At 34.2% G+C, this 13,152-nt stretch overlaps 1 protein-coding gene across 1 annotated transcript in view; it reads left to right on the top strand.

Moving 5' to 3' along the window:
• LOC111041995 (protein PF14_0175) overlaps nucleotides 1–8,232 on the top strand; it is a 42,891-nt gene extending 34,659 nt beyond the window's left edge. The window contains 4 exon segments of the mRNA XM_022326478.1: nucleotides 1–3,015; nucleotides 3,148–5,302; nucleotides 5,704–6,063; nucleotides 6,658–8,232. Coding sequence (XP_022182170.1) covers nucleotides 1–3,015; nucleotides 3,148–5,302; nucleotides 5,704–6,063; nucleotides 6,658–6,760 — 5,633 coding nt within the window. The 3' untranslated portion in view covers nucleotides 6,761–8,232.
• Nucleotides 8,233–13,152: the final 4,920 nt, after the last annotated feature.

Genomic DNA, 13,152 nt, shown 5'->3' with positions numbered 1-13,152 from the left:
ACACTGAACAAAATAAACCGGTATTGGACAGTTCTTCAGGAGCTGCAAACCAACCAGAATCTGATAAGACCCCGGTAACACCAAGTAACCAAGATAGTTCTCAGTCAGAGAATGTATCTCCAACAGAAATTCCAGAAGTAGAAATTGACCACACTGAACAAAATAATCCAATGGTGGACAGTAGTTCAGGAGCCGAAAACAAACCGGAATCTGATGAGACACCTATTGCCCAAAATAACCAGGTTAATTCTCAGCCAGAAAATGTATCTCCAACTGAAATACCTAAAGTAGAAAATGAACCAACTGAACAAAATAAACCAGTAGTGGATAATACTTCTGGTACTGACAACAAACCAGAATCCGATAAGATAACAGTAGGACAAATAAATCAAGACAGTCCTCAGTCGTCAGAGAACGTACCTCCAACTGATGTCCCCAAAGTAGAAAATGAACCAACTGAACAAAATAAACCAATAGTGGATAGTACTTCTGGTGGACAAAACCAACCAGAATTAGATAAGACCCCGGTAGCTCCAAATAACCAGGATAGTCCTCAATCTGAGAATGTATCTCCAACTGTAATTCCAAAAGTAGAAAATGAACCAACTGAACAAAATAAACCAATAGTGGACAATACTTCTGGTACTGACAATAAACCAGAATCTGATAAAACACCAGTAGGACAAATAAACCAAGACAGTCCTCAGGCAGAGAACGTATCCCCAACTGATGTGCCTAAAGTAGAAAATGAATTGACTGAACAGAATAAACTAGTACAATCAGATAAAACACCAGTAGAACAAAATAATCAAAGTAGTCCCCAATCAGAAAATACATATTCAACAGAAATTCCATCCAAACCTTATAAACCACAATCTGAAAATAGCCCTATACAACCAGGAGCACCAGTAGCTTCAGAAAATGATGGTGCAACAGAACAACCAAACGAAGATAATAATATATTTGTCGTATCACCAACATCACCACCACTGTTTTCGGATAATCAAGTTAAAGGTGAAGAGTCTACTTCAATAACCAATGTAAACAATACCAGTGATAAATATTCGTCGACAGAAAAGAACGAAGACAAGACGGTTGAGGTTCCAAAACCATCAGCTGATGACAAAACATCGTTTACTGATACCGCCGACAAGGTCAATGGAGTACCAGCAAGTCACACGGATACAGTTACAAAAGGCCAAAGCGTGATACCGCAAGCTAATGATGAAAATGATGAAAATGGAATAAACGTAAAGCCAGTTGACGATCAAGTGAACAGTGATGCTATAACAGATAGCCCGGTTAATTCTTATGAAAAGTTACCTGCCGATTCTGAACACAACAATAACAAATTTGGATCGAACAACCCTGTGAGTGTGGAACCAGCGGTTACGCCAACGACTGGAATAAACTATGACGTTAACACGGAAATAATAAATCATGGTATATCGGTAGATAATCCTTCATCTCATGAACATCAACCAGTGGACGAACATTCAGGAGAAAAGTACGAAAATAATCCCAATGCTGATTCTGTAGAGCACCAAATCGCACTTCAAACTGAAAATCCAACTGAATCAGAAACTTCGACAAATAAATATCCATCGTCTGCTGATGAACAAGCAAATGATGTCACTACTTATTCACCACAACTACAAATAGTTGATAATAATATTCCTGTAAATCCTCAAGTTATCAATCCTAGTGAACCAATAACGACACAGGACGAAACGAAAACACCAAACGACTTGTCGGCAAACGGTTCACCCGATCAATCTTCCAATAGTTATGCACCAACCGAAATGAACGGAGTACAAATTTCAGAAGCTTTAACAGAATTGCCTGTATTGTATGATGGTAACGGTGAACAATCTATTAACACTCAAGTCCCAGAACAAAGCAATGAATATGAAAACGTCACTCCTCACGAACAATCACAAGACGAAAATGTCAACGAGATTGTAGATCAAACAGCAGTATACCCAGATGCTCCTTCGGATGATAAAAATAATTTGTTTACGAGTATTGCACCAAATCTTAATAACGTTGACAATGTTACTCCTTCCTCTGATAAAATAGAAACTGGTTTAAATTCACAAATATCTGATGAAAAACCAGTTCAAAATACAATTGGAGACGTTTCAGTCGGAAGTTCTACTATTCAAACGATTTTGGGAAGTGTAGGTAATGCAGACAATGTAGTGACAACAAATAGCTATGACGATGTAGTGGCGTCTACAGATGCACCTACGAGTCAAATGATTGAAAACGGTTCACAAGTAAATCCATCGAATGCTGTTGAAACGGGCGTAAACAATGATCGACCAGAGAATGTTGTACCACAAGTAAGCACTAATGAAGATTCAACTCAGTACAGCGTGGGTGATGATTCAACGAATAGCCCTATCCAAGAATCTCCAAATATGAATATTATCAATGACGTGGAGCCGAGTACCAATACACCATATAAGCCAGAAGGTCCAAATGAAATAAATCAAGATTCAAATACTGAATCTGAGTTATATGCGACTCAGTCGCCTACAGAAAAAAATATATTAAACGCCAATCCAATTGTTGATGAAAAGCCGGCTGAAAGTCCACAAAATGCTGACTCGCCATTCGTATCTAAAACGCCAGATTACGTTATAGATATAACAACATCAAGTTATAGTGAATCATCAAATGCCGCAGAATCGATCGTAGCGAACGAACCAGTTGATTCTGTAAATGAAGTAGCCACATCTAATGTTGACAAAGATAGTGACGTAGTAACAGAACAATACGAAATTGTACAACCTGGAGTACCAGGGGAGGGAAGCTGTTTGATCGATTTTGTGACTTATGCACACAAAGCTGAAGTGCCAAAATCTAACCCGTGTCATGAAAAATGCGAGTGTTTAAATAGTATAGTCACGTGTACTTCTGTAAACTGCCCGCCTGCACCACCTCAACATAGAAATTGTATACCTTTACACCCAGGAAACGAATCGTGGTGTTGCCCAACATATATGTGTGGTAAGTAATTATGTGAATATATATATAATTTTTTTTTTATGATTTTCGATTTCTTAAAATATTTTTATTATCAATATGAATTATACTATATTAGTTACAAATGAATTATATCTTATTGTTTTTATTTTACAGAAGGAGGCATAGAAGGAATGTTATTTGATAGTCACAATCAACTTGGTTCTCCTCAATTAATATCCACTGTGGTATTAGAAGATAAGCCTGGCGAAGTAAATGATTAAAAAACTCAGACTGGCGAGGATATATTAAGCACATCCAATCCTCAAACTTTACAAGAATACAGCACTTTAGCCCCATCACAATTCGATTCGAATTCTAATATAAATTCTGAAGATAATGTCGGTGTTACCGAGGTTCCAGCACATACTGAAATCTCATATAAACCTATAGAAGATATTGTATCTATAGATGGTGAAAACGATGTACCAGTTACTGCAGTTAATCTTGAAACAATAGACAGTGAAAAACCTGTAAGTAGTTATCCGTCATTAGAAAATGAAAAACCAGACAATAGTGATAAACCAGAAGAATATGAAAAACTGGAAGAAAACAATAAACCAACTGAAAGTGATCAACTAATAGAAAATAATAAACCGACTGAAATTAATCATCCGATTGAAAACCAAAAACCAATCGAAAATACTGAAGCTGATTTTACAACGACTGCTTACGTAACCGATGATCAATCAATAACATACAAACCAGAAACGATAAATAATATCGAAGAACAGAATGTATTGATCAACACGGTCAATGAATCCCAAGACCTAGTACCGTCAACCCAGACGCCAGAAAACTATGAACCTTCAGTAACAAATGCAATTCCTGCTAGTGATCAAAATAGACCAGAACAAAACTCTGAATCAGACGTCTCAATAGCCGCCACTACATACAAGCCTGGTGATTCTTCTTTAGATCAACAAGCGGAGACTGATAATAAAGCAAGCGAAGGGTCTAATAATCCATCCACCAATGAAGATTCCAACTCGAAACCCGCCGATGGAGTGATGGATTTGTCCGTGAGCGAAGTTAATCCATTAGAAGTAGGAACTGAAATGCCCACGGTTGTAGCAGACGAAAAACCTATGGTTTCCGATAATAATGTTGGCGGTTTGAGACCATCGAGTATTGATGACATTATTTCTTCGGTTTACTTGGTCAAGGACGCGGTTAAAAACTCGTTAGAAACTTCATCAAAACCTACTGAAACCTCAGACCAACAGGCTGGATTATTCGAAGACGACAATCAACCAACAATTGTGCCCGAAAATTCTGCACAGGATCAATACAATAACGAATCTCAGACCACTGCGAGCAGTATAATTGGCACCCCAGAATCTCAACAAACAGATGCAGTAAACGAAATGTCACCAGAAATTCCCACAGCTACGACGGAATCAAACATTTTGCCATCGTCCGAAAACACCGCAGATGGAGTGGAGGGAGCTACCCAAATTCCAAACATATTACCACAGTCCGAAGTAAATTCCGACAACCAAGGAGTATCGACCGATTTACCATCTAACCGTCCTGGAGTTGAAACGGTAGTTGACGATAGCAAAACTCCGGTAGAATCTCCGACAACGCAACGCTTGCCAAGTTCCGGTGAGCAAGACTTGACGAATGACAGCGGACCGGAAACTCCTAGTGATCCAATTCTGCCCCATGGTCAGAACGCCGCTGAACCAAATACCAACTCACCGCCATCAGAAGTAGCTGCGGTGGTCAATGACAACAAGACACCTGAGACCACTTCACCGTCGTCCGAACAACATGAGGTGCCTGTAGATACAGTGGCAGTAGACAAACCAGTCGCGGAAGATAAGCCAGATGACGTGAATAGTCAAATTAATCCCGATTCGGATGTGCCAGCGGAAGTCCCTGCACAAGTAGCGGTGACCAGTCGGCCAGAAGCCAGTACTCCAGACGACAATAACAATAGGTTCAGCGAACCAAGTAGCTCATCGTTCCGCCCGCCTGTCCTAGGAGGAAACGTCAACAATCACTATAATGGACATCCTAGACCGGAAACCGTTGGTGCTGTGCACATACCTATTGACACGGAGACGCCTGCGTTCAACCCTTCCACAAACGCTCCGCTCGCGACTTACCCCCAGAAGCCTTCGTACACACCAATCCCACAATCAACATGGACTCAAAAACCATTCCACCAAGACTCCACCTCCGAAGCACCTTTACAACCAGATCAAGGTTTCCCTGACGAGTACGAAGATGAAAACGAAGCATCTTATGGTTCAGGCACATGCAGGTGAGTGATTGCTTTTGGTTTTCTTATTGTTCGATTTGAGTTAGGGGGATTTTTAAAAATCACTAATCCATGGCAATGTCGGGTTTAGAATAAGCGTTTATAGTTTTGGTATTATAATAATTGATTTACCCTTATTATTTACCAAACACACATTTTCGAACCATTAGAAATTGATTTTTACTAGCTACCATTGATTTATTTGTGTTTAGTTATTTCTTCTTTCTAAAACAGTTCAGTATTGGTTGTGGTTGTTGTTCGTTGACATTTTGTTAGTAATTACATTTCTTTGTTAATTATCCTGTATACGTTATCGAGTTACTCACATTGATTGATGTTGACTTTTTAAAAGAGTTACAATATATTTAAACATACTAATGCCATCAAAAAAATTATTGAAACAGGTATAGTGGCAAGATGTACGTGTCTGCACAGCAAGTACCCAGGGACGACCCTTGCGATTTCTGTTTCTGTTTCCGAGGTGACATAATTTGCCTGCAACAGAGCTGCCCGCCGCCTATATTCGGGTGTTACCAGGAGAACATACAAGGTTTCTGTTGTCCACGTTACGAGTGTCCGGTGGCCCAGGCCACGTCCGTCAACGTGACCACGTCTACCACTTCAACCACGACCGTAGTGCCACCACATTTCTTCGCCAACGCCTACCGAGGGGCGGCCAGGCGTACCGGATGTCTTATCCATGGACACGCTTACCGAGTGGGTGAAGACGTGGGAATCGCTTCTGGTCCTTGCCTCGAATGCATGTAAGTACCTATATCTAAATACGAACAAGTCAAACATTTTCGTTTTCGTCGTCTCGGCGTGTGCTAATGATTATTGTAGTTTTTTTCTAAATAATATAATACTGATATGCTCTGGATAATACCTACATTACTGTTGGCAGACAGGTCTAAATAAATGTTTAAAAATATAAAATCTTATTTCTATTCGTACTATACAAATAGTTATTAACTATCAACGTGTCTTTGCTTTTGAAAGTTTCAAAAATTAAGCCATTGGCTTTAAAAATATGAACAAAAAAAAAGTATAAAACAGATAAAAACAGAGGGGTGCCGGGGAGGCCATTGATATTTTAATTAATACTAAACGTTTTATCACTTGTAAATAAAGTAGTATGTGCTATATTATCAGATTTTTGACTTTGTTCTTTTCTCTTCCCCGTCTTATATTTCTGCACACGCCCTTCGTACTTGGATCTATGATGTCATGAAAAAATATGAATGGTTAAAATACTATAGTTTATTGTAAATGTCAAGAAAACTTAAAACTAAAACAAGATCTACTACAACCTACTCCTTCATATGACTGTACTATAACTCTTGTTTTCGGTATTGCAGATGCGGTGCAGATGGCAAGATGAAATGCGATCCTAAGCCTTGCAGTCCAGAACCTATGCTCAGAAAAATGATGGCCGAAGCGATCGAACAAAAAAGGAGGTGAATAATAAGAAAAAAAACGTTCAACGACAAAGTGCCAAATACCACAGTTAACGACAATACGAGCAACGAGAACCAAAAGTAGATGATCGTCAATTTTTTTATATTACCTTTTTTTACTTTTTTTTTCTCATTATTAACCACATTGCGCGAAATGTCCACTTTCGCGGCATTAAGTTGCTCAAAACATAAATACCATCATTATTACGACGAAAAAAACAAAAGACAAACATGGTATGCCATCGTGAAAACATTGGAGACTGGTTCTAATGAGTATTTTATATTTATTACTTTTAGTTTATTTAAAAAAAAAATAGGTTAGTTATTTATTGTAGTAAGACATTTTTATAAAGAACAATAATTGTTTACATCAATTTTTTTTCCAAGCGATTTTACACAACTGAATTAAATTTAATTTAATGATACGATTAAAAATTTAGAAAACATAACTACGTATATACATAGGTAATATAAATTTTAATATAATTGTAGGCATAATAGTAAGCGATACACACCACATTGCTACAAAAAATTACATTTTTATTTAACTTTTATACTCTTTTTTTATATGGAAAAATCTAACCGTCCAGACACAATTAATTCCGAATTTTTTTTCTAAAATGTTTTTTATGCCGTATACAATACACACCACATCGCTGCCATTCACTCGTAATATCTAAGAATTAGGTACGAATCTACGAAATGATCCACCCAATTATATAATATTTCGTTTTAACCAAGCCCGATCAAGACGTGCTCATATGCTTTCACAGATGAAATGACATTAATTATTATTATTATTATTATTATTATTGTGACGTTGAATTATCTGAGTAGTTTAACAGGCAGAAGTCAATATTTAATCGACTCAACTGTATTGTGTGCACGAGTCACAAAAATATTTAGAGTCGATAAATAATTTTGAAAAACTTCAAGTTTAAGAATGCTTAGCACACACACAAAGTAATTTTGGTTTCAAAATGTCTTCTGCCTCTCGAACACTCAGATAAACATGCTGAACGAATAACATGTAAATATTTTATATTGTTCATAAGTTTAGATATACATTATTATACTTATAAGATAAGTATATGATTAACAATTAATATTATAACTAGGCCAAAAAAATTGTCTACTTAATATAATTAATGAATGTATTTCGAATAATGTTTTGCCAATAAACTAGGTACCTATACAATAGTATGTGAGCAAATATATTATGTTCGGATCATATTATTATACATTTTTTTAAATTATTATTTACTACTGTTTAAATTTAATATTGTACTTTTATACATAGCATATTGTGTGTTTTATTGTGAATATTTTTTTTTTTACTGACGTTTTTGTGATACGAGATTATAATATTAATATTACCTACAAAATGTATTATTTTCTTTAAAAAAAAATATATTTCTAACGCCATTATGTACTTTGTTTAAATAATAATGTACTGCTGCAGCAATTTTCAACTGATTTATCTGTGAAAATCATAATATAATTTTTACTTACAAACGTCATTCTATATTCTTTTGTCTCGTTTATGATTCGCCGAGTATGTAAATCTATAAGGTATTCATTAAAATATACCTAAATGTGGTTTTAAATAACCTTTAAATTAAAATTTTTAAATGTAGTGCTTAGGGGTACTGAAAGTATTATTCAATGGACTATAGTCTATACTCTATAGAGTCCAGTGGTTCTTAATCTTTTTTGGTTCAGTGCCCCTTCTCCAAGATAACTGATGGCTTACACCCCCCTTCCAACCAATTAAAAAATGTCTCATTCGTTCATGGACCAGTATTTAAATTAAAATAAACTCTTAATATTTAATAATATAATGATAACGTGTCAGTTGACACTGGTGTTTTTTTATTTTTTACATTATTCCATGTTTGAGAGCACCTCCAACACCCCTTCAAACCTACTCCCCCTCTCCCCCGGACGACCAAAATGCCTCTTAGGGGGTGGTACCATCCACGGGAAACCCTGGACTAGATGCTGTCCACGTTCACTCGGCAGCCGGTCCTGCAAACAGCCAGACAGGTATTATTATTATAATAATTATTGCTGTGAAGATCAGGCGAAACGTAGTTTGCTACCACGACAATCACTACCTCAAAATCAATAGATATTACGATATAAACTATGACATAATACTACTGACAGTAATTTTAAAAGCGTCAGGAAAAATGAAAAATAAATTGAAAGAAAAAAGGGAAATTATTCAGCAAAACCCAGTGTTTTACAAAATCAATTTTTTTGTATTGTAGTAACCCAGAACAAAAAACCTTAGACCAATTTAGTTAATAAGATCCATGTAACTATAAACCGGTTAATCTTTGTCAAATAAACAAAACAGTTTAAACTAAATCAACTATAAATACTGGTACATACCAACATTTTGGTTAGATTTAGTTTGTATAGATATTTTAAAATATTATGTCAAGTAAAATTTTAGACGCAAGGTTCATACATTATAAATATTATTTTAGTTAAAATTTTGTTGTGGCCGAGTTACTGATGATTTATTTTTATGTTGCCCAACTCTTACACACATACCCATAATCATAGAACAATATAGAAGCAGCACTCGATCATCTGATCGGGTTCTTGTTTACCTATGATCTGAAGTCAGAACCTAAGCAACGAGCCCTTACACCAGCATTGTGTTAGACCCATCAATCAGCCGCAATCGCTCGATTTAAATTAAACTCAATTCACTTAGTGTCATACCCCTGCTATAATATTCTAAACTCTAAAGCAAGGTTATATCACAGAATAGAACTGTATATATATATCGGCGCATCCGAGTTGGGTCCCGAGTACTAGGGGCTAATCGCAGGTACTACACTAGTTGGGTCCCGGATTTTTATAGGTACTACACTAGTTGGGACCTGAATTATTTTAGCTACTACGCTAGTTCTTGAATATTTTTTGGTGAGCACTACACTATACTAACATTTTCCTTCCCTTTTTAATATTTTTTTACTTACACCTATATGGCTATATTTATATTATATAATATATTTTAATGTATATAATATATATTATAAAATAATCAAGAAATAGTGTTGTCGCTAAAATAATTCAGGACCCAACTAGTGTAGTAACTATAAAAATTTGTTTTCACATAAACTGTCTATTATAATATACATACGAGTATAACAAGTTAAACACAAATCTGCGGTTAGATTTAAATACATTTACTCAAAAATACATAATAATAAATAAAAAGCAATATTTTAAAATGACCAGTAATGATCAATATTGTGATATAATATTGTATTTCATACTTAATACACTCTAAATTGAATGAGTAACGTTAAATTGTATATTGCTAATATATTCATGTAACGATATCTTAATTGTATGGTTACACATAAATATATGTTAAATAAATTAACTATTTATTTGATGCAGGACCATATAATATTGTTATGCATAATCCATAGTGTATCTAAGCAATACAAATATTTTAGTTTTTTATAACAATAGAAAATGCTATGTATTCGCATTCAATAGCACGATATTTACATCTATTTTGTTAACTATATGCAATAATAATAATAATGGCCAGATCCTACGGATTTCATCGGTTAAACAATGTTTAATGCAGTATTCGCTGCTGAATACAAATGGCTTAAACGTTCAAATTGATGCACACGGAATCCTCTGAGTAGGTGTCCCGTACGTTTGGGCGTTAGACAAATATAGTTGTCGTCTCAACCAAGGAAGACCTATGCTGTAGTATGGCCTCCCATGTGCGTGAATTTGGCCGCCCCACCATGACCAATTTTTTTGAAATTTGTGTTATTATTTTGCAAATAATTTGCAAATATTTTCAAATTGATTTTCAGAATTTTCAAATAAATTACCCACACGGTATAAAATATATAAGATGGGGGGCAACTTCACGCTACACCCCCTTTTGAGCTACGAATTGAAATATGCTGCTAACATTTTGCAAAATAGCCGCTAACTTATTTATAATTTCGAGTCCAAAAATCATACCAATCATTGGTGTTTATACGTAGGCATAGTTTATAGTATAATTTAAAATTATACTATGTAATACACAATTGAAATATACTACCTCCAGAAGTATTTTACAGAACATATCGGGCTACTATTTAATATAAGTTTAATATAGAATAATTGTTTCTTACCCTTATAGTCTTAATACATGGTAATATTACAATAAATATAAATTAATAATTTGTTTAAATGTATTTATTAATTCTTTTTACCCAATATTTGTAGGAACATAACATTTGTTATTGAATATTATAAGCTCATGGCCATCAAATAAGAGCTCACATTAATTAATAACAATTTTTATTTTGTTTTGCTAATAAATAGATTATGTTTTTCAGATCTTCAAATTGTATTCATTTTAAATTTACTTTATTAATTTTTAATTATTAAAGTTAGAAATCGTGGTTCATGGTTCTCGTCATTCATTATAAAACGTCAGGTCGATACATCAAAAATTTTTTTCGTCACCAGACTGTTTCAATCCTTTGCGGACTTTTTCTCATTTTGGTGCTGGATCCTGGGGTCATGTCACTATAATAGAATTATTGGTTAAAGGAAAATTGAAAAAAATAAAATTGGTTTAATTAATTATTGATTCTTATATCTTATTACTTTTATTTATCTTGTAACAAACGCTTAATATAAAATTTAAAATTATAAAATATAACCTTTTTGCACACACGTGCTCCATAACCGTACAGTAACCCAACAGTCCCAAAAACTCCTGGCTAATAACCACGTAGTTAATGACATAAACAATTAATAAAAAACAAATAATAATAACCTTTTTGTCTTTTTTTTTAATTAAAAAAAAAGACATCTCTTATTCCTATAGTTGACATTTGTACCAATATACATGTCTTTTTTTTTCTCTTTCACATATAAAATTACATGTGGCTTTATTTTTGTTGAACTAGGGGTACTTTTAATTTTTTTTTGCCAAATCTTTGTGCACTTCCCATCTATTCACACGGCTTACATACGCTATATAATGATCATGTCCATAAAAAACTGCTCCGGATAATATATATCTAAAAAATTTTTAAAACAATTAATTAAATAATATATTATTTTGAAATAATTGTATACAATACCTGTTATTGTCAATTGCCAGACTACACTGCAAGTCAGAAAATGAGTAGTGAGTACTCTTGACATTCAGTAATTTAATCTGTTTCAATAAATACATGATTTATTAGAATTCTCGTTACATTTAAAAATCCCAAACGTTTTAGTTCTGTGCAATTATTTTGTTTACTTCAAAGTATTCTTTCAAACTAAACTCCATATCATTGAGATTGCTGAATTATGATTTTAAAATTAATGTTGGACATTGTATAGTTTTCGACGTTGCACAGTTGAAACACAGTGGTTTTTACGAAAATTATAAGGAGTTGTAAGTTGTATATAGTAAATAGGTACATAAGACTGCCAATAAGCTGCATTACTATTTTCTTTTTTAGATGGAGTGAAATTTGTGAAGGTGAAATTTTGAAAATTTTTCTAAAATATGCAAATTAAGCACAATAACGAAAAAATAAGCGGTTTCCGGGAAAATGTATGAACTATGCAAAATATGCACATTCAAATTTTAGATTTGGTATGAATTTATTTCACACTCTGCTACATTTTACAATAAATAAAAAAAGTATGCAAATGCTAAAAGTCCCGATCTTGGTCATAAGGTTTTTTCCCCCGTCACTTACCTTTATGTTAGAGCCTTAGTTAGGTACCTACACGGCTGTATATATTACATTATTTATTACACTAAAGTGTAGTAGTATAATATAATCACACAATTTTCTAGGAAATACTGCACACTATTATAGAATAATATTGTTTGATACCATATTAATGCCGAGTCCAGGGAGAATATTATATTCACTATTAAAGTATCCATTTTTTTATTACTTCTGTAAATTTATAAGACTAATTTTGAATTCTTTTCATGTCTCGACACTTCTACAGTTTTATATGAAGTTATAGTTTAACCATTAAGACTAAAAACAATACTGTGAGATGCCGGACAAACAATGGACTCGCGACAGTAGTGTATCTAAATGGCCTGTACGCAGAGTTCCGTGTTCTGAATTGTATAGATTTAAACACTTCGAATAATATAATGTTTCGTAATCTGAAATAAAAAATGTATCGTGTCATCCAAAGAATTCAAAAACGCGAAAACTGATAACAACATATTATTATATTATAATATCCATCATCTATGGCAAAAGCCGATCGTCGTCACTCGTCGATATGACGTCTGAACTCAAATTATGGCCTTGCAGCTACATATTACCCGAAGAGTCGATGTATACGTAAGTTTGATTACCTATTCTTTTGGGGCTTCATATTTTA

The sequence above is a fragment of the Myzus persicae genome, unplaced genomic scaffold, assembly GCF_001856785.1.
Source record: "Myzus persicae strain clone G006 unplaced genomic scaffold, MPER_G0061.0, whole genome shotgun sequence".
In the NCBI taxonomy this organism is placed as follows: domain Eukaryota; kingdom Metazoa; phylum Arthropoda; class Insecta; order Hemiptera; family Aphididae; genus Myzus; species Myzus persicae.
Note: the sequence above shows the minus strand (reverse complement) of the source record. Positions and strands in the feature narration are given on the sequence as shown.